Here is a 20001-nt window from a genome sequence, read left to right on the forward strand (position 1 = left end):
TGCGATGGCAAAATGGAATCTCCAAGTCTATGTTTTGCAGGAAACAGGTCACCGCATGCAACAATCGCTCGAGGACAAAAATGAACAATGCATTCGCACTGCATGCGACGGTCAATCGAGAAGGAAAAAGAACAACGCAATTGCAGTGTATACGATGATCGATCATGGACGCAAACGATCAACACAGTGCACCGCATGCGGCGATCGATTGTAGATGAAAACAGCGATGCATTTACAAGGACTTCTGAAATTATACAGATTTTCTGTTGTACGATTCTGATAAATTAAATGTGGAGTAGAGCGGACGTTTCCACCAAGCCATGGCAGGAAAAATCAGCTTTTCAGAGCGAGACCACTAATGCAGAAGGTGCCAAGGTCTATAAATAGCTTCATCAAATTCAAAGAAATGAGGGTGGTCTGAAGAGACAACTTAGAGAGAATCCGGGGAGAAAAATGAGACAAGATCGAAAGGTAAGTCTCTGGAGCAAGAAATTCATTCCCATTCCCGAAGAAGAAGCTCTGTGCAAAGATCACTTCTACCTGGAAAACAAGCCTAAGAAGGATGTGCTCCACTACATTCCTCCCACACGCCAGCAAGAAAAACGTCTCCGATCGGGATCCGTGTCAAGACATTGATACGCTTTTCGTATTTTTTTCTAACTTTCTATTCATCTATTATGTTCATCTCTAATGTTTCATTCATTATCTGTAACAAACAATTATCTTTAGATTTTAATATCATTATCGTATTCATCATCATTTCTTTGTTCTTCACCATACATTCATCATCCATTCCTTCACCATGTGTAACTAATTCCCCAAGGTAAGGGGGGAGGGAGGGAGGAGAGGGGGAGGATTAAGCGAGTGAGTTAATCCTTGTTGAAGAAATCAGCTAAGTTTAGCTAACGCATGCTCGACGACATCTTTACTTGTGAGAGTAGAAGTGAAGATGTTATTTCACCTTTCGAAAGAAGGTTGGAAGAATGCGTTAATTAAAGCGAGAAGTATTTCCAGATACTTGCCACTGCATTCATCAGATACTTGCATCTTCACAGCCAGTCCTCAATTTGTATATTTAATTGTTTATTCCTTTATTTGTTACCGCAGTCTACTTTATTACCGCATCTTATTTTATAACTGCAATTTACTTATCACCGCAATTTATTTAACATCACAATTTATTTTATCATCGCGTTTTATTTCATTATCGCATTTTACTTTTTAAATCCAATTCATTATTCTTTTTGTTTTCCGGTCGCATATATCACATCATTATCACATTAATCACCACAATCCTCGTGTTCGACCTCAGATCACTCTGAGAAACTTGCGTTGGAATTATATTTGGTTCCAGCATAAGAAAACTTATGACATGCACACACTACACGAACGCATACTACGAAAGCATCTAAGCATCACCGCATACATCATTTAGAACGTAGTATCGCATATTATCATTATCGCAAAGCGCATACATCATCAACATCATAAGTTGTTGGCAATACCCGATCAACGATTCTATCTTACAATATGCATATTAATATTTCCAAATTTTTGCTTATTATAGTTATCGTTGGATATTAAATTGTAATCAATCTTCGAGAAAATTTTGTTTATGCTTTGAACTCTATTTGAAGCAAGGTTCAAGAAGAATTGCATGGAGTTATAAATATGTAAGTGTAATTGAACTTTCTTAGCTCTTAATTCAAGTATTTATGTTATTCTAATGTTTTCAAACTATTTAATGGATTAAAAACATGGCAAGCTAAGCACGATCTCCAACACCATCGGTTTGCTCCAAAATGGAAACCCATAAAGGTAAAATTGCATTCATATTTTAACAAATTATTTTCATTCAAACACGAGAATAATTGTTTTCAATTTCTTTACATGTAGTGCTCCCATCAATTAGATTATGTAGGGTGTGGGTACTATGTGTAAAAGTATATACACGAAATAGTGTATAATCCTAGTACTCCAATTACTAGTCTCGTACGTAAATTTTTTATTTTTATATTCTAGGTAAATTTAATAAATGATGTAAACTTATGTTGAGTTTTTTTTTTCTTTTTGTAGTTGAATACAAAAAATGAATATACCTAAGAAGATATTGACGTAATTTGAACACAATGGGCAAGTTTTGTTCGCTGATTTGTGTAAAGCTACACTTATTATTATTATTATTGTCTTAATAGAATGTAAATGCTAGTTTAGAATTAATCTTGACGAGTTTTGAGTAAAATATGCAAGTTTAGAATGAATCTGAAGTACCAATCATTGTTTGTGGATAGAAGAATTATTACCTTACCATGATCTTTTTGGTGTAAATACTCATGGAAGTACTAATTGATGTTTGTGAAGGGAGAAATGATTATTAATATTATAGCAGTATTTGGTATTTTTTATTGTAGTTTTGAAGGGGCGGGTGATTCCATATGAGTGTTGAATATGATAATTTTAATTACTGTTCTATGGAAGTGTGTTATCGATGTACAAGTGTTGATTAGTGTGTTTATTGATATTTGATAAGTACTTATAAAATGGATTGGAAGCACTAATTGTTGTTTGTAGATGAACAAATTATTTTCTATACTATAGAAGTGTTCTTTATTGTGGTTCTATGGAAGTGTGTTATTGTATTTTAGGTAATTTTATATTTAGTTTTGTGGTAGGGTGTATTGTTGTGTCTGTGGTTATATTTTAGGTTTAGATTTTGTGCATTTATAGGTGGAAGAGAAATATTGTTGCCTTGCCACGAAGAACATTAAACATGCATATAATATATAATAGACACACATTACAACAAATATTTTTTTTAATAAAATACAATGACAGACATTTCCTGACACAAAGCAAAACATTTAGTGTTGTTTTTAACTTTTTGACCGACATTAAAAAATGGATTGTACATTCTAAAAAATGAGGCATTAAAAAAATATCGTACAATTATTGAAAAAATTGGTAGTAAACCGACATAAAAGATGGTGTACAATGTTGGTTTTCAACTGACATTGAAGATGGTGTACAATGTCGATTTTCAATCGACATTGAAGATAATTGACACTGAAATTTAAGTCAACTATAATGTCGGTTGAAAACCAACATTAAAGACATTTTATAACACAATCTTCAATGTATTGGATTTAGTGTTCTAAATCTCGTATATCTTATAGTTTGTAGTTTAAAAGAAAATTATTTATTGAATAAAATAAGAGGTGTTTTATTTGACATTCAGATTGCATTAATTCAATTCAATAAACCAAGATCCAATGTATACAATGGATAAGGTTGGGTGTTTTATCCTAGTAACACTATAGATACGACCCACTTTGTAATTGTTATGTGAGTTGTAAATTAGAGACAATATGAGCCATATTATTCATATGGAGACATGTGAGTGGGGGTATCCTGTATAAAGAGTTTATGCAAGACCAGACTACAGAATAATTGGTTTCTCTTAATAACACCGTTACTTCAAGAAACCAACATTTCCCTAGGATGGCCATAAGTGACTTGACCTAAATCTTGAGTGAATTGTAAACTCCTATCTATGAGGAAAATCCTTTGATTTGTATGAGTGAGAGTGGTCAAGTTAACCGACTCAAAAAACCTACAATTTTGGGAATATTTCCAAGTAGGGAGCTGGGAAGACACCTACACAAGAAGAAATTCACTCTTTCCCGATCATAGAGAAAGTAGATAAATTGCTCCCTTAACAGCTGATTTCGGGTCTTGAACAATGAGACCTCAACCTTTCACTAACCCGAGAGGTATTAGTTTATAGTTTTACTATAAATTGTTTGTTCATCAGAGGAACCAATGATACTTAAGGAGTTAGATGTAACTATAGGGGTAAACAGTATTTTGACCCAACTATAATTATGAGCAATTTTTGAAAGATCGTTTCCTGATTGGTTATATCCATGAAAACTTAAATATATCTATAATGCGAAGAGTGCAACTATTGGTCTTTAGTGGAGTGACTGGTAATTAATGAATATTGATTAATTTAATTAAAAAGTTTAATTAATTAATCTCATATCATTAGAGGTTCTAATCTGCAAATCCATAAGATCACCCTATTAGCTCGCTAAGGATAGTAATGAGGAATGATTTGAATGGTTGAAATTACTTAAAGGAGTTTTATATTAAATTGATTAATATGTAGTGTATTCTGATACATTATAGAATATGATTACTTATAGATATTAATCCAAACTATATAAGTGATGTATTTGAATAAAATTTGAATATTAGATTTATATGAATTGGATTCATATAGAATTACAGTACTAGAGAGATGTATTTGAATGAGATTCAAATATTAGATTTACATGAATTTGATTCGTAATAAATGTATGGATATAAATATGTGATATTTATATGTTAATTAATTAACCCTATATTAAATATGATTTTATATAGTCATCTAATTTATATGTTAATTGATTAATTGATGGTTAATTGATTAATTAACAGATGATGGAGAATGGAGGTTAGTATAAATATGTGAAATTTATGTTAATTAATTAACTTTATATTAAATATCATTTAATACATAGTTATTTAATTTATATGTCAATTGATTAATTAATTAATCAATTAACAAATGATGAAAACTCGAAAAAACATGGAGAGAGGTTACCCTCTCCTTATAAATATATCATTGTGACCCACTTAGGGCAAGGGGTTTATTTTGAAAAAGAAAACCTAGCCTCCACTCTCATTTTCTCTCTATTCTCTCAAGAACATTACCCCCACCTCCATTCCCTCTTCCAAGATATGAGAGCCCACACATCTAGCTTCTTGGAATCCTAGAGCATAATGGGGAACTTCTTAAGATGGTGTCTTTGTTCGTTGAGGTTCGAATTTATTCATGTGCAAAGGAAAGGAAATTGTGAAGAAAGGGGAATCTTCAAGGGTGAGTTTTCTTCTTCCCTTTCTTCTCTTCTTCTTCATTAGGAGCATGCTTAGGTTTATTCATTTTCTATCCTACTTTGTGTGAACTAGTTCATTGTTTTTCTGTTTTATAAAATTGATTTTTAAAAAAATGCAAAGCGATCACACGCTTCAGTAGGAATCTGATTCCCTTCAGAATGTTGGTTTTCGATTGATATTGTCCCCTTATAATGTCAATTTTAAATTGACATTAAAGTCTAGTTTTGTAGTAATGATTTAAAAAATACCCTTTCAAAAATGGTTCAAAAGTATCATTGTTATTAGTTTTGGATGAAAACTGTTAGTGTTTGATTTCAAAAATGCCCTTGAATTTTCAAAAAGTTAAAAAAGATACGCTTACTATCAGTGTATGAACACAAACCGTTAATAATCGTTTCTTATATCTTCGAACTTTTAAAATTTGCATTGATACTCTTAGGGCATGTTTGGGAGTGATTTGGAAATAGTTAAACTCACATTTGCTTTTTTAAAATAACGCTAAAACATATTTTTAATCATACAAAACCAATATTGATAATATGAAAATTGCATTTAAATGTGCAAAATTAAATAATCTATATTTTTGAGTAACTAAAAATTTGTTATGTCAATTATGAATATGTTAAAAAATGATTTTAAGTATTTAAAATCACTCCCAACCATAGAAAAAAAAATTTAACTACTCCAATTTGTTTGAAGTTTTCTGGAGTTCAAAAAGAACCAAGTTTATAACAAATATATAGATATTATCTTTCACCAGAAGAATTTCGGGCTTTAATGTCAGTTGTAACCAACATTAAAGCTCTTTCTTAAATTCTGTTGCCGAATCCATTTTTTCGATCAAAAAGTATAATATCACACATCATCATCGAATGTTGTGGCTCTGACATATTATTCATATATGGATTGTAAATCTATTACATTTAATCCGCAAATTCTGCTATAAAATTATAATTTAAAAGGCTGTACAATAATTCAGGCCTTGAAAACACAAATTACAAGTAATACAAACAATATGATTTTACAAAAATTATGAGTTTACTGCACCTCTTCACTTGGTAAGCATGGATCCCTTCATAATTCTTCTTAAATAACCCCTCAGCTTCAACAGTGTCTGGTTAAAGGCACCTTTGTCTGACCACTGTTGTTCAAAGAATCACAAACAAAAAAGGTTTAAGACAAAGGATTGAAAGTGAAAATATGATCAGAATTCATATTCAACTAACCGTGTTTATTGGGAATGTGCATAAATGGTATATTCAAGGGAAAATTCTTGTAGTGAATGTGTTGGATCTAGAGTTCCCCAAGAAAAAGCATAAAGAGGTTACGATACCAAATCTTTACTCCTTTGTTGCACCTGCAAAACAAGAAAACTCAATAGTTGAATAAACGAGAGAATCTTCTTTTCAAGATCTTGAAGAAGAGAAGCTTGGCTACCTAGATATGAGATACGAAGACGATGAAAAATTTTCGGCAGCATAACGATGCTACCACAATAAAACCAAAAATTTACCTTCAACCTGTTCAAAGAAACACTCCCAAAAATATTTCACAACCACTTGTTCTCAACAAAACTATCAGAATTCCCAAAAAATGAATATTCAAGAACACATACATCAATAAGAAAATTTAGCTCACACTGTACTTCAAATCTCAAATGTTGTCACAAAAACTATCATAGTGCATGAATAACCCACAAACTACCATAGTGCCACCCACAAACTCAAGCACCTTGAATCAAATCTAAACTACAAATAAATAGTACCCATGAGTCATAAACGGGTGTTACATTCTAATCCAATATGGTCCAAAGAGAAATAAACACACTATAACTTCTCAAACAGGAATTGCCATATCATTAGAGTCACTTGAAGACACTTAGAAACTGTGCCTAAAACTGCAAGTATTCAAAAAGGCACTTATCAGGAACAATTTTTACGTGAATCCCTTGTTGTTGCAAGAAAGCCATCTTCTCCCCACCCCTTCCAAACACCTAAAAAACACACAAACAACACCATTAAAAGTATAGGGTAGAAAAATTCATAGGCCTACTAGATACACCATTAAAATGCAACTTTTCATATATGTAAAACAATTGTTTTTTTGGAGCTCTACTATATTTTGTCTCATTATCATAAAAAACGAAGGAGCTCTTATATATTTATTCATTTAAAAACTTCTTTACGACCCATCAAATTAATGTTTAAGTCGAATTAGGAAGGGGAGTTTGAATATTGCATGTAATACTAAAAAGTTTAAAGGGGAAAAATGGAAATACGTTTATCAGAGTAGGGGAAGAGAGGGCCTGGTTTGCCGTTAATGGTGTGAGTGTCGAAGGCTTGGTGGAAGTCCCAATTTGTTGGCTTGCAACTGTCACAAAAAATTTTTATCTCATTTTTTAAAGCTCTATTTTCAAAAGTTAAAAGGTATTTATTAACTTTTTTCTTTCTGAGGGATTCATTTTCGATCAAATTTAAAAACTGAGAAGTAGAGTAGTGAAAATTACGGGGATATTTGGCCAAGAACGAACCTGGCGGTGCGTGCGGCAGAGACACGCAAACGATGACGGAGGCATCAGTTGGAGAAAAGATTAGTTCAGCACAAGTGCCAATAGCGTTTTCATCCATTCCACTACAAAGCTAACAGAACAGAAAACAACGATAAGGACATAAAACTAGTGTAATTTCAAACACAATATTCATCCTACAACACAGTAACAGAGCTTGTACCCATCCCCAATGATTTAGAGAATGATATAATTTAAAATAAATAAATAAAATAAAATGAGGTGGTTGTAAGATGGTCACCACGGACTTGAGAGAAAGTGGTTGAAAGATACAGAGATGTTGGATGAAAACTCATTCTTGAAGAACAAATGACCTAATATCTTATTGTCCATTTTTATAGTTTTATTCAAATTTTAAGTAAAGTTGGCTTTAGTCATGTGCGAAGTTACCAACCTAGCCAGAGATTATCAATTAAAAGCATAAGCTTCAAAAAGCTAGTCAATAAGATGAGCAACCTTCTTAAGTATTACTTACTTGCAATAGAAACATTTCTCTAGGCATCATTGCATCTTCAAGAGTATGGCCAGACTGAGGTCAGAAAAACGTATTTGGTCTTATTAACTGCAAGAAAGAGGCCAATAGCCTTGAGAGAAATAATTCATTGCAATATGTTTACTCACCTCTTCATTACAAGCGTGGCTATGGCGCTTCAACGGAGACACGCATATCCAACAAAATGAGTAACAGATCTGGTGGAGACACGCGAACAACGACAGAACAAGCAGCAGATCCGACAAAGACACGCGAACGACGACGAAACGAACAACAGATCCGGCAAAGACACGCGAACGACGACGAAATAAGCAGCAGATCCGACGAAACGACCAGTAGATTCGAGTGATTGAGTGCGGCGACGTGGGTTGCACGACGAACAGACCTGCACGAAGGCTAGATCTACACCACGAAAGACTCTTCACCCACGATCGACGGACGAATGGCAATGGTTTTAAAGAGAGGAGTAAGAAAGGAAAGGTCTGAAGAAGGAAGTGTGAGAATGAGAGGAAAAAGAAAATAGAGGGAGAGTGAAGAGGGAAATGAAAAAAAAATGGGGGAGGGGGGGGGTGGGGAATGGAAAGTTAGAGAAAAAGTGAAGCGGGTCTTTAATGTCGGTTTAAAACCAACATTAAAGGTACCCCTACAATGTCGGTTTAAAACCGACATTAAAGATCCATTAAAAAAAAAAAAAACAAAACCGACATTATACATCTGATTTCACTTTTTTCAACCGACATTAAAGCCCAAAATTCTTGTAGTGTTTCTTTACATATACATATAGATACTCTTATTTTGCTCTCATTTGTCTAATTTTTACACTAGTTTTGTCACAACAAAATATAAACCATAACTTCAAGTTAAAGCATAAAATCCGACATGATCCAAAATAAAAATAATCTCCCCCATAAACTTACCAAAACTATAAATAGTCAAACACAAAAGAACGTATTTGGTTATTAACACACACTCAACTAGTCTAACGGTAGGGTAGATCAACAGTAAGAGCATTTTTAACTTTTATTTACTTATTTATTTTTTAAGTAAAAATGTACTAATGCAACTTTTGAAAGCTTATAGGTATTTATGCAATGAGTTACTAATGGTTTTTGTTCATATATAAACAATAAGGGTATTTTTTGAACAAAACACTAACGGTTTCTATCCAAAACTATAACGGTAAGAGTATTTTTGAACTCTTTTTTAAAGTTTAATGGTATTTCTTAAACTTTTGAAAATTCAAAGATATTTTTGACACAAAGTATAAAATTTAAGGACATTTTGTATAATTTAACCTAAAAAAATCATTTTACCCAAAGTTTCAAAAGCATGTATTTAAAAAAGATGCCAATTGTATAGAAGTCTTTTAAATATATATATATATAGTTTTAGGTTTACACGTGTTCTCGAATTTTTGACTCACACAATCTACTATTTTTGACCAATCACATAAGGCTAATACAAAACATATTAGGTGTACAAGAAACAAAATACAACTACACAAAATAGATTTCTAAATCCTTAGGACAACTGTTTCACGGTAGGAATGAACATTATAATTTATAATTGATATGTTGGAATAGAGAGAGTGATGTGTTTTTTCCCTTTTTTTCCATGTGGCGCCAAAGTTTATGGAAAAAGAGAGGTTGAAGTGGAATTTGGTCCTTTTTTCTTTAGAAATTTTGTGTCATTATTGACTTGTTAAGTCAAACTTGGCGGACAAATAGATCATTTAATTTGATAGAATAATTGAAAGCTACCCTTACCAAATCTCATAATAAGAATTTGAAAAAGTTATTAGGAGTGGTTTGATAACGTTCGCATTTCTTGTTTTCAGTTTCTTATTTTCTATTTTCTATTTCTTGTTTCTTCTTTTTCTAGAATAAGAAAAAGGAATATGTTTGATAAATATTTCTATTTCCTGTTTCTTTAAAAAAACCGAAACAAAAACTTGTTTGATAACTTTTTTTTTTTTTTTTTTTTGTGTTGCTTCTGTTTTTTTCCTCTTATTTTTTTTTTTTTAACAATATAATATAAGAAAAGAATATATGTCATACATCAAACTTCAAAAAAGATATTACCAAAATTTTATGTCATCTAATACAAGTAAGTCCCAATGAAAACATGTATCCTATTCTTCATATGTTACCCAAATTTGATTGACACTGTCATCTCTAACTTGAGTCATTTGTCTTAAATGATGTCATGTCAAATTCAACTTCATTATATTATTATGTAAATTTCGTGGTTGTAAAATATTAAAGTTAAGCTCATGAATGTTTTAGACGGTAAAGTTTATATATATTGTAAAAGTCTACAAAATTTTCGATATACTAAAAAATATTTAAAATAGAATAATATATAAACATGCTTATTGCAAAATTTAATAATCAAAAGTTGAAATATATATTAAAGAAAATAGTATACATATTAAATTAAAGTAATATTATAAATCCAAATATTGGAGAATAAACTTCAAATTCAAATAAAATATAAATATAACAAAATTATTTTTTTGTAAATTGAAGTTAATAAAGGAAATAAATATAATAGAAATAAATAGAAATAAATATTAATAAATAAAAGTGCCTTGAAAATTGAAATTTTAAATATAAAAAAAGCTAACATACATATTGAAAATTAAAATAATATATAGATTTAAATATTGAAGAATTTTAAATTTTAAAATTTAAATAAAATATAAAAATAGCAGATATTTTTGTAAATATAAAATTAATAAATAAATATGAAAGATGGAAATAAATATAAAAGACAAAGCAAAATAAAAGTGCCCATCTTAGAATTTGAAGACACAATCAAGAGGTAGAAGGAAATTGCGGACATGCAAAATTACCAATAAGCCAAGGATACATGATATTAAATAAAAGAAATAGTTTAATTTGACAAAAACGAAATAAGGAGAAACTACTTTTTGCAGTTTCTCAAAATTTGTCAATTTTTTAGGAATGTTTCTCAAATTTTAAAAACGAGAAACAAAAACGGTTATCAAATAAGTTTATTTCTTGAAAAATGAGAAATCAAACACGCATTTAAAGGTTTTTTTTTAGAGAAAGAACAAGAAAATATAAAATTTGTTGGTATTTGGACTAGTTCATTTTTTTTCCTTTTCCTCTTTCTCCTCGCTTCAAAACTATTTCAATTTGAGTATGGTCCAACATCTAGTTAATTAAAATATTATAACATCTATGTTGGATATGTAGGTTCAAATTTTCATTCCCAATAATATGGGAAAAAAATTCGTCAGTACTTGCTATGTAACGTTTGAATTGAAGCTATTTTGCCAAAGTGATATTAACTCAAACTTCGTTTAAAATTGCTTCAAGAAGGTCACTACAAGAATTCCTGGCTTTAATGTTGGTTTTAAACTGACATTAAAGGACTTTAATGTCGGTTGACAACCGACATTAAAGATAGTGTTATTAAAGCCTTACAGACATTAAAGACAACTGACATTAAAGGACTTTAATAACACTATCTTAGAGGCAAGTCTAGAAAAATATCTAATTGTTTTTAGATTTTTTGCTAAATAGATCATTCTTTAATATTTTTAAAAATAACTTTACAATTTCTTCTTACGTTCAAAATCGCTTACCAGCTTTTAGCTTTCAAAATCTGATATTCTCTCTATCTAATTACTTTAAATTATTACCTCATCCTTTTATATATCTTTTGTTTTCCCCTTTCACATTTATAGATTCTTTATCAATAAAATTTAGCAACATTTTTATAACAACTGTTTTCTTAAACTTGTACAAATAATTTATATTAAATAAAATATCTTACCATTTACATCATATAATATTTTATTTTAAAAAATGAATTTACATCATATAATGTTTTATTTTAAAAAAATAAATTTATGTTAAAATACTTGAATTGATCAAATACTATTCTTTTCACATTCAATTTTACAGAGCAGTTAATCATATAATTTTAAAGAAATTTAAATATGTAACTTGTAATTTAAACTAAAAAATTATAAATAATTAACTTATGAAGTTCATATATTATATATATACTTATACATATTTTATAATAGGTTTAATTTAATCATTATAGTTAAGTCATATTAAATCTAGATTAAATCACTTACCAAATGTTATTACTTTTTTTAAAAAAAGATTACCAAACTTCATATGATAATCGATTTTTCTAAAAACATAGTAGCGAACAATTATTTTTAAAGCTACAAAAATTCAGACGGAACCTTAGTTGCAACTAGAATGCACTCACTCCATGAAAGTGTGAAATATTAAATCCACATTTTCTCAAGTGTTGTACTTATGGAATGAGGTTAATTTCTCTCTTTTTTGTGTCTACAAATAGATTGAGAAGTGGTGCAAAATCCTTCTCATTCTCTTATGCCAACGGCCAACTTCAACCACATTCGACCACCACTATCGACGGTAAATTTCAGCCACCTTTGGTATGTGACCAATCCATTAACTTCGATGACCATTTTTTTTTAAAATTATTAATTTATATTATTTTATAATCATCCTTAATAGTAATTTGACATTATAAAAACACTTTAACGAAGTTGTATATAAAAATACTTTCGAGAAAAGAGTTGCCAAATACATGAGTATTTTTATTTTAAACAGTTTTTTTAATCAAAAGTGTTTAAATGAAAATGACGTTCTGAAAAACATTTTTTTCAAAGTTACTTCAAACAAAAGCTTCTATTAGGGCAAAAAGATAAATATAAATTGAAATTTGAGAGGTGGAAGGAAGTTGTAGATGTAGGAATGTATCAACGGCAGCGAAAGCACAATGAACATCTAAGCACTCAAATTCATTAATTTTGGCAAAATATAAAGCATGTTTTTGTAGAAAAAAATGAGTTTCAAGAGATACCTCTTGTAGAACTTCTTCAAAGTTCCTTCACCACTATTCTTCTCTAAATCTTATTGTAGACCACCTTAAGATCTTCCCCACTATTCTCTTGGTACTCTAGATTGAGTTGTGGGACTCAAAACAAGCTTGAATCAAGGGCAGAAGCAGAAATGCTCACTGTAGAAAAACAACTGAAGAACTCTTTTTTTAAACCAGTTTTTCTCTCAAAATCTCTATAGATTGTATGCCCGATTTTCACTCCAATCTCTTCATCATATTGCAAATCAACATGCAAAGAAAAGAATTGCATGAGTTGCAGCTCATGCTTAAAGAAGACAAGGCCAAGATAATGGTATTTGAGTGAGCTACTTGGTGATGGATAATGGAAAAACCTCTTTTTCCATTTTATGTGTTTTGTCTGTTTTATTTTTCAATTTTATCTAAAAAATCAAAATTTGATTTTATAAAATCTATTTTGATTTTAAAAAATAAAAAAATTAATTAATTTCATAAATTAATTATTAGATAAAACTTAATTAATTTAATATCAAATATTAAATTAATTTTAACACATATCCATCTCTATATATTTAAATCATATTTAAATATATAAATTCTCCTATTCCGTTTAATACTAAAATTGAACATATATTATATCTCATATAATTACTAATTCTCTTAATTCTAATTTGAACATTTCAAATTAACTTATCACGCTATTCTAGAGTTAGTAGAGGGATCTCGCAGACCTGATCATGGGCTCCAACGATCCGAGATTAATTGGCTAAACTCATTAGACCAAATTAATCTTCATTCGTTAACTAATGAGTCACTCCACTAAAGTTCATAGTTGCACTCCCCTCACTGTAGATATATTATGTCCACATGATTTAACCATAATCAGCAAGTCGACACTTCACAGGTTGTTCGTAATAATAGCTGGGTCAAATATCTGTTTTACCCCCGAGATTACGTCTTATTCCTCAAGTCCCTACTAATCCTCTAATGAACAACTGGTTTGTGATCCAATCACTAAACCAAACTCTCTTAGCCCAGTGAGAGGGTGGAGCCCCTTGTTCAAGACCTGGATTCAGTACTTGAGAGAACAACCTTTTTCCTATCCCTAAATCGGGTAGGCGTGAACTCCGTCTTGCACCATATGTCCTCAGCTATCTATCTAGTCTTATTCCTGAAATGAGAGTCTTATTGAGCCGGTCCTTTTGAGCCAACCCTCAACTATGCAAATCTAAGGGCAATCCCGAATAAACGGAAGTTCATAGTTAGCTTAGGATTAAGATCGAGTTACCTAGGTCATCTAGGTTAAATAATCAGTCTTAAACAGTAAATAGCGTTATAAAGTAAGAGTGACTTATTTCTTGGTCCTGATCTTATGCAAACTCATTGCATAGGACGCCCTCACTCCTCATGTCATAACATGGACGAACTAGGATCACATCGTATATAGCACTTTACAACTTTTTGTAACAACTACAAAGTAGGCCGTATCCAATGGTGTTACCAGTATAAGGTACCCAACCTCATTCATATACCATAGATCATTTTGACTATTTATTCGAACCCGATCCACTCTTACGTCTCCAAATAAAGTTCAAGTACTCATACAATAGTCATAGGTCTTAGTTTATTAGATTTAGACTTTCATACAATTTATGAGTTCAATAACAATTATATTGATAATAGAAAATGTTTATTATTTTACAAACTGCAAGTTTTTAGGACATAAAACCCAACAATACTCCCACTTTGACTAAAACTCCAGTGGATCAATATATACAAATATATACAATGTTGAGTTTACAAGAGAGAATAAAATGTACGAATACAATAAACTAGGGCATCATAATAACCATAAATTCTCCCATTTACCCTAGTGATGCAAAACTCGTAGACCTAGTCCTACTAGGTGACCCTCGAACACTTTAGCCAAGAGGGCTTTCGTAAATGGATCAGCTATGTTTCTTTTACTGATTCGCTTACAGCTACATACTCAGCTTCCATTGTGGAGTCTGCAATACAACTCTGCTTGATGGTCCTCCGTTAAGAGTAAATACTGACCCCGAAGTTGATTTCCTCGAATCAATATCGGTCTGAAAGTCAGAATAAGTGTATCTAGTAAGGATCAGATCCTTAAAACCATACACGAGCATCTAATATCTCATTCTCCATAGATTGAGAAAGTTTTTAATAGCAGTCCAATGGTCATGACCAGGATTGGACTGAAATCTGCTGACAATTCCTACGACATAGCATATATTGGGACGAGTACACAGCATTGCATACATCAAACTTCCAACTGCAGATGCATATGGAATTTGATTCATCTCCTCAACTTCTTGAAGTTTCTTAGGACTCTGTTCCTTAGATAGGTGAATTCCATGCCTGAAAGGTAAAGATCCTTTCTTGGAATTTTGCATTTTATACCTAGACAAAATCTTGTCTATATAAGATGCTTGAGATAAAGCTAATGTTCTGTTCTTGCAATTTCGAACTATTTGGATTCCAAGAACATACTGTGCTTCTCCCAAATATTTCATTTGGAATTGTGAAGCCAACCATCTTTTAATGTTAGCTAGATATTCTACTTCATTCCTAATGAGTAGAATATCATCAACATACAACACCAGAAAAGCGACAATTTTGTTGACAATTTTCTTGTAGACACAGGGTTTGTCAATATTTTGTTCAAAGCCATAAGATTTGATCGCAGCGTCAAATATCATATTCCAAGATCTAGAAGCTTGTTTTAATCCATAAATGGATCGATTAAGCTTGCAAACCTTTTGCTCTTGACCCTACTGTATAAACCCTTCTGGTTGAGACATATAGATACTCTCTTCAAGATAGCCATTCAGAAAAGTTGTCTTGACATTCATTTGTCATATTTCATAATCATAAGATGTGGTTATGGACAAGAGTATTCTAATAGACTTTATCATGGCAACTGGACAGAAGGTTTCTTCAAAATCTAACCTGTCTCTTTGGGTAAACCCTTTTGTCACTAGTCTAGCTTTGTAGGTTTGTATCTTACCAGCTTGGTATCGTTTTCTCTTGCAGATCCATTTACAGCCTGGGTTTTACCCCTTCTAGTTGATCTACAAGATCCCAGACAAAATTGAAATACATAGATTCCATTTCAAAGTCCATGGCTTTAATCCATTGGTCTTTGTCCACATCGTTCATTGCTTGATTAAAAGACAATGGATCCTCTAAACCATCATCTGGTATGATGCCTTGAGTTTCAGTTAAATCCATGTACTGGTCAAGCTATTGCACAACCCTCCCACTATGACAAGGCATTCTCAACTCTTGAGAAGGATGTAAAGTATCAGTTTCATCAACAACTCTTATTGATGGACCTGCTCTATCAAAAACTCTTGTTGAAGGACTTGCTCGATCAACAACTCTTGTTGATACATTTGTCATTTCTCTGGATATTTCTTCTATTACTAGCTTACTGCGAGGTTGATGGTTCTTTATATAATCTTCTTCCAGGAAGGTTGCATTTGTTCATACAAACACTTTATCTTCCTGAGGATCATAAAAGAGACCACCTTTAGTTTCTTTTTGGGTAGCCTACAAATAGGTATACTTTTGAACGGTGTTCCAACTTTTTAGGATTTTGCACCAATACATGTGCTGAACAACCCCAAATTCTGAAGTGATATAAATTTCCTTCATGTCCTCTCTAGAGCTCGTAAGGTATTTCAGAAACGCTTTTCGAGGGAAATGTGTTAAAAATATACACCGTAGTCCCAACTGCATGTAAAAAATTTGGTAACTGAGCGTAACTCATCATGGAACGAACCATATCCAACAAGGTTTTGTTTCTCCTCTCTGCCACACCGTTTTGCTGAGGTGTGCCAGGGGCTGTGAGTTGAGACTTAATTCCATGTTCTATCAAATAGTTCTGGAATTCTATGTCCATATACTCACCATCTCGATTCGATTGAAGCGTTTTAATCTTTTCTACCTAATTGGTTTTCAACCTCGGCCTTATACTCTTTAAACTTTTCAAAAGTTTCAGACTTTTGGTGCATTAGGTAAACATGCCCATACCTGGAATAATCAACTATAAAACTGATGAAATATTCATACCCTTCTCTTGTTCTAACATTTAAAGGCCCACAAAGGTCTGAGTGAATCAACTCTAGGGGTTCTCTGGCTCTAAGACCTTTTCCAAAAAATGATCTTTTTGTCATTTTACCCTCAAGACAGGACTCACATGGTGGTATGAATTGTCTTCCAACTTGTTTAGATGACCGTTCTTAACCAATCTCTCAATCCTGTTGAGATTTATGTGACCCAGTCTCAAGTGCCAAAGATAGGCATTTGGAGAAATCTTCCTTTTCTTATGAGTCCCAGCAGTTTTAAACATCTCTATATTCAAAAACAGCTTTGACCTCAGTTGGTTTTAATATGTACAAGTTATTTTCTAAATTTGCAGAGCAAATCTGTTTATTTCCTATATTGATGAACACTTCACCATTTTCGAAATAAACTTTATAATTTTGTTCTAGAAAATAGGAGACAAATATTAGATTCCTTTTTATAGAAGGAATATAATATGCATTTTTCAAATAAATGTATTTATCTCCTATAAATAACTTCATATCTTCCACTGCTTTGGTTGAAACAATCTTCCCGGTCCCTACCTTAAAGATTGTTTCACCTTCTGTCAACTGTCTCTAGGAACTTGTTTCCTATGAGATAGTACATACATGATTAGTGGCACCTGAATCAATTATCCAGCTTTTATCATTTTCCACTAAACATGCTTCGATAACAAGTAAATCATATTTATCTTATTGTTCGAATTCAACATTCTCATCTACATAATTCATAATTTTAGATGAGTTGGGAGATAGAGGACAATCCTCTATTAAAACTCTTTTGGAGTAACCAACCACTAGTAATTTGTTTGTTGATTTGATTTTACTGTTATGTATATCAGAAGCAAGTATTACAGAAGAATTCGACATGCTGATTCAAACAAATTCTAAGCTGCAAATTGTAACTAAATCCAAAATCAAGTTTTAGCAAAAAAAATAATAATGTACCCATAACCATTATTTATTTGCAACGATATTTTAGTGAGTCAGAATATGTGCTACCATGGGGCAGTCAGATACTCCTTCACTAAAACAAACAATTTTGACTAAATACTATCTCCGGAATAACTCTTATTCCTATTGTCTCCAGAATACCTCTTACTCCTATAGTCGTTTAGTTACCGTTTTTGGTCAAGATCTTTACTAATGACTTAGTAATTCTTGTAAGTGTGACCCGCCATTTTCAGTTCCTATAGAACGATATGAATTTGCTTTCGAAATAGAAGAAAACATCTAAGATGGAACTATAAGACCCTATTCATTTTACTGAAGCCTATGTTGTTCCGAATCCTATGTTTACAACCTCCGAGGGGATAGCCGTCGCTAAACGACTAGCAAAGGGCCGCCTAAAGCAAACCAGCAGGCGCAACATAGGAATCTCACGGTCCAGACTAATGGAGGATATCGTAGGATATATTAACACATATCCTTCACCCACTTACTGTGAACTACTTCCTCCGTTTACCTTGATATGGACTCACACAAAACACTTTCCGAATGGAGGCCACTTCCAGGGTGACACAAAGCATCATATGAATCTCACGATGTAAACTATGTGGAGATGTGGCAGTTGAAATCTATATATCGTATAATAGACTTATGTTTGAACAACTTCCTCTTATTCACTGAAATCAAGATTTAAGCTAAAAAATATTTTTCAAATGCAGGTCACTTCCAGGGTGACACGAAGTACCGCTTAAATCTAGATTGTGAACTCTTAGAGACGTGAGAGCTAAAAATAACGTATCATATATGTTTTTAATCCCCCACTGAAGTTTTCTAATAACTCTATCATATAAAAGTTATTAAACTGACACTGAAGTGTTCTATTTTGGGTAGATTTATACTTAGGTTCTTTTTGGCTAATAAAATAACCCTAAGTCTATGTGGTTTATCCAAGTATAACTCTTATAATTGGATTTTAACCTACGATGTCTAGGTGATAAACCATTTTATTACCTCACATTNTTTTAAACATCTCTATATTCAAAAACAGCTTTGACCTCAGTTGGTTTTAATATGTACAAGTTATTTTCTAAATTTGCAGAGCAAATCTGTTTATTTCCTATATTGATGAACACTTCACCATTTTCGAAATAAACTTTATAATTTTGTTCTAGAAAATAGGAGACAAATATTAGATTCCTTTTTATAGAAGGAATATAATATGCATTTTTCAAATAAATGTATTTATCTCCTATAAATAACTTCATATCTTCCACTGCTTTGGTTGAAACAATCTTCCCGGTCCCTACCTTAAAGATTGTTTCACCTTCTGTCAACTGTCTCTAGGAACTTGTTTCCTATGAGATAGTACATACATGATTAGTGGCACCTGAATCAATTATCCAGCTTTTATCATTTTCCACTAAACATGCTTCGATAACAAGTAAATCATATTTATCTTATTGTTCGAATTCAACATTCTCATCTACATAATTCATAATTTTAGATGAGTTGGGAGATAGAGGACAATCCTCTATTAAAACTCTTTTGGAGTAACCAACCACTAGTAATTTGTTTGTTGATTTGATTTTACTGTTATGTATATCAGAAGCAAGTATTACAGAAGAATTCGACATGCTGATTCAAACAAATTCTAAGCTGCAAATTGTAACTAAATCCAAAATCAAGTTTTAGCAAAAAAAATAATAATGTACCCATAACCATTATTTATTTGCAACGATATTTTAGTGAGTCAGAATATGTGCTACCATGGGGCAGTCAGATACTCCTTCACTAAAACAAACAATTTTGACTAAATACTATCTCCGGAATAACTCTTATTCCTATTGTCTCCAGAATACCTCTTACTCCTATAGTCGTTTAGTTACCGTTTTTGGTCAAGATCTTTACTAATGACTTAGTAATTCTTGTAAGTGTGACCCGCCATTTTCAGTTCCTATAGAACGATATGAATTTGCTTTCGAAATAGAAGAAAACATCTAAGATGGAACTATAAGACCCTATTCATTTTACTGAAGCCTATGTTGTTCCGAATCCTATGTTTACAACCT

The 20001-nt window shown here is 31.8% G+C and overlaps 1 protein-coding gene across 2 annotated transcripts; it reads right to left on the minus strand.

Moving 5' to 3' along the window:
* Nucleotides 1-6277: 6277 nt before the first annotated feature.
* LOC120078570 lies at nt 6278-9296 on the minus strand. Of its 2 annotated transcripts, XM_039032847.1 has the most exons (5): nt 8126-9296; nt 7980-8033; nt 7469-7577; nt 7217-7308; nt 6278-6931 (listed from the first exon to the last, which is right to left on the minus strand). In XM_039032847.1, exons 2-5 carry the CDS (start codon nt 8007-8009, stop codon nt 6830-6832), a joined length of 333 nt encoding a protein of 110 aa, XP_038888775.1. In that variant the 5' UTR covers nt 8010-8033; nt 8126-9296; the 3' UTR covers nt 6278-6829. The 2 variants fall into 2 exon arrangements, 1 of the variants encoding a protein (XP_038888775.1); XR_005482042.1 differs by lacking the exon at nt 7217-7308.
* Between the last annotated feature and the right edge of the window lie 10705 nt (nt 9297-20001).

This window comes from Benincasa hispida, chromosome 5, assembly GCF_009727055.1.
Source record: "Benincasa hispida cultivar B227 chromosome 5, ASM972705v1, whole genome shotgun sequence".
NCBI classification, from domain to species: domain Eukaryota; kingdom Viridiplantae; phylum Streptophyta; class Magnoliopsida; order Cucurbitales; family Cucurbitaceae; genus Benincasa; species Benincasa hispida.

Excerpts from the sequence above, each read along its gene's own strand:
- LOC120078570 (XM_039032847.1), bottom strand. The coding sequence starts at position 8,009 with ATGATGCCTAGAGAAATGTTTCTATTGCAA. Across the intron at positions 7,578-7,979 it reads GAGAAATGTTTCTATTGCAA|CTTTGTAGTGGAATGGATGA; the intron begins GTAAGTAATACT and ends CTGTTCTGTTAG. Across the intron at positions 7,309-7,468 it reads TCTGCCGCACGCACCGCCAG|TTGCAAGCCAACAAATTGGG; the intron begins GTTCGTTCTTGG and ends TTTTTGTGACAG.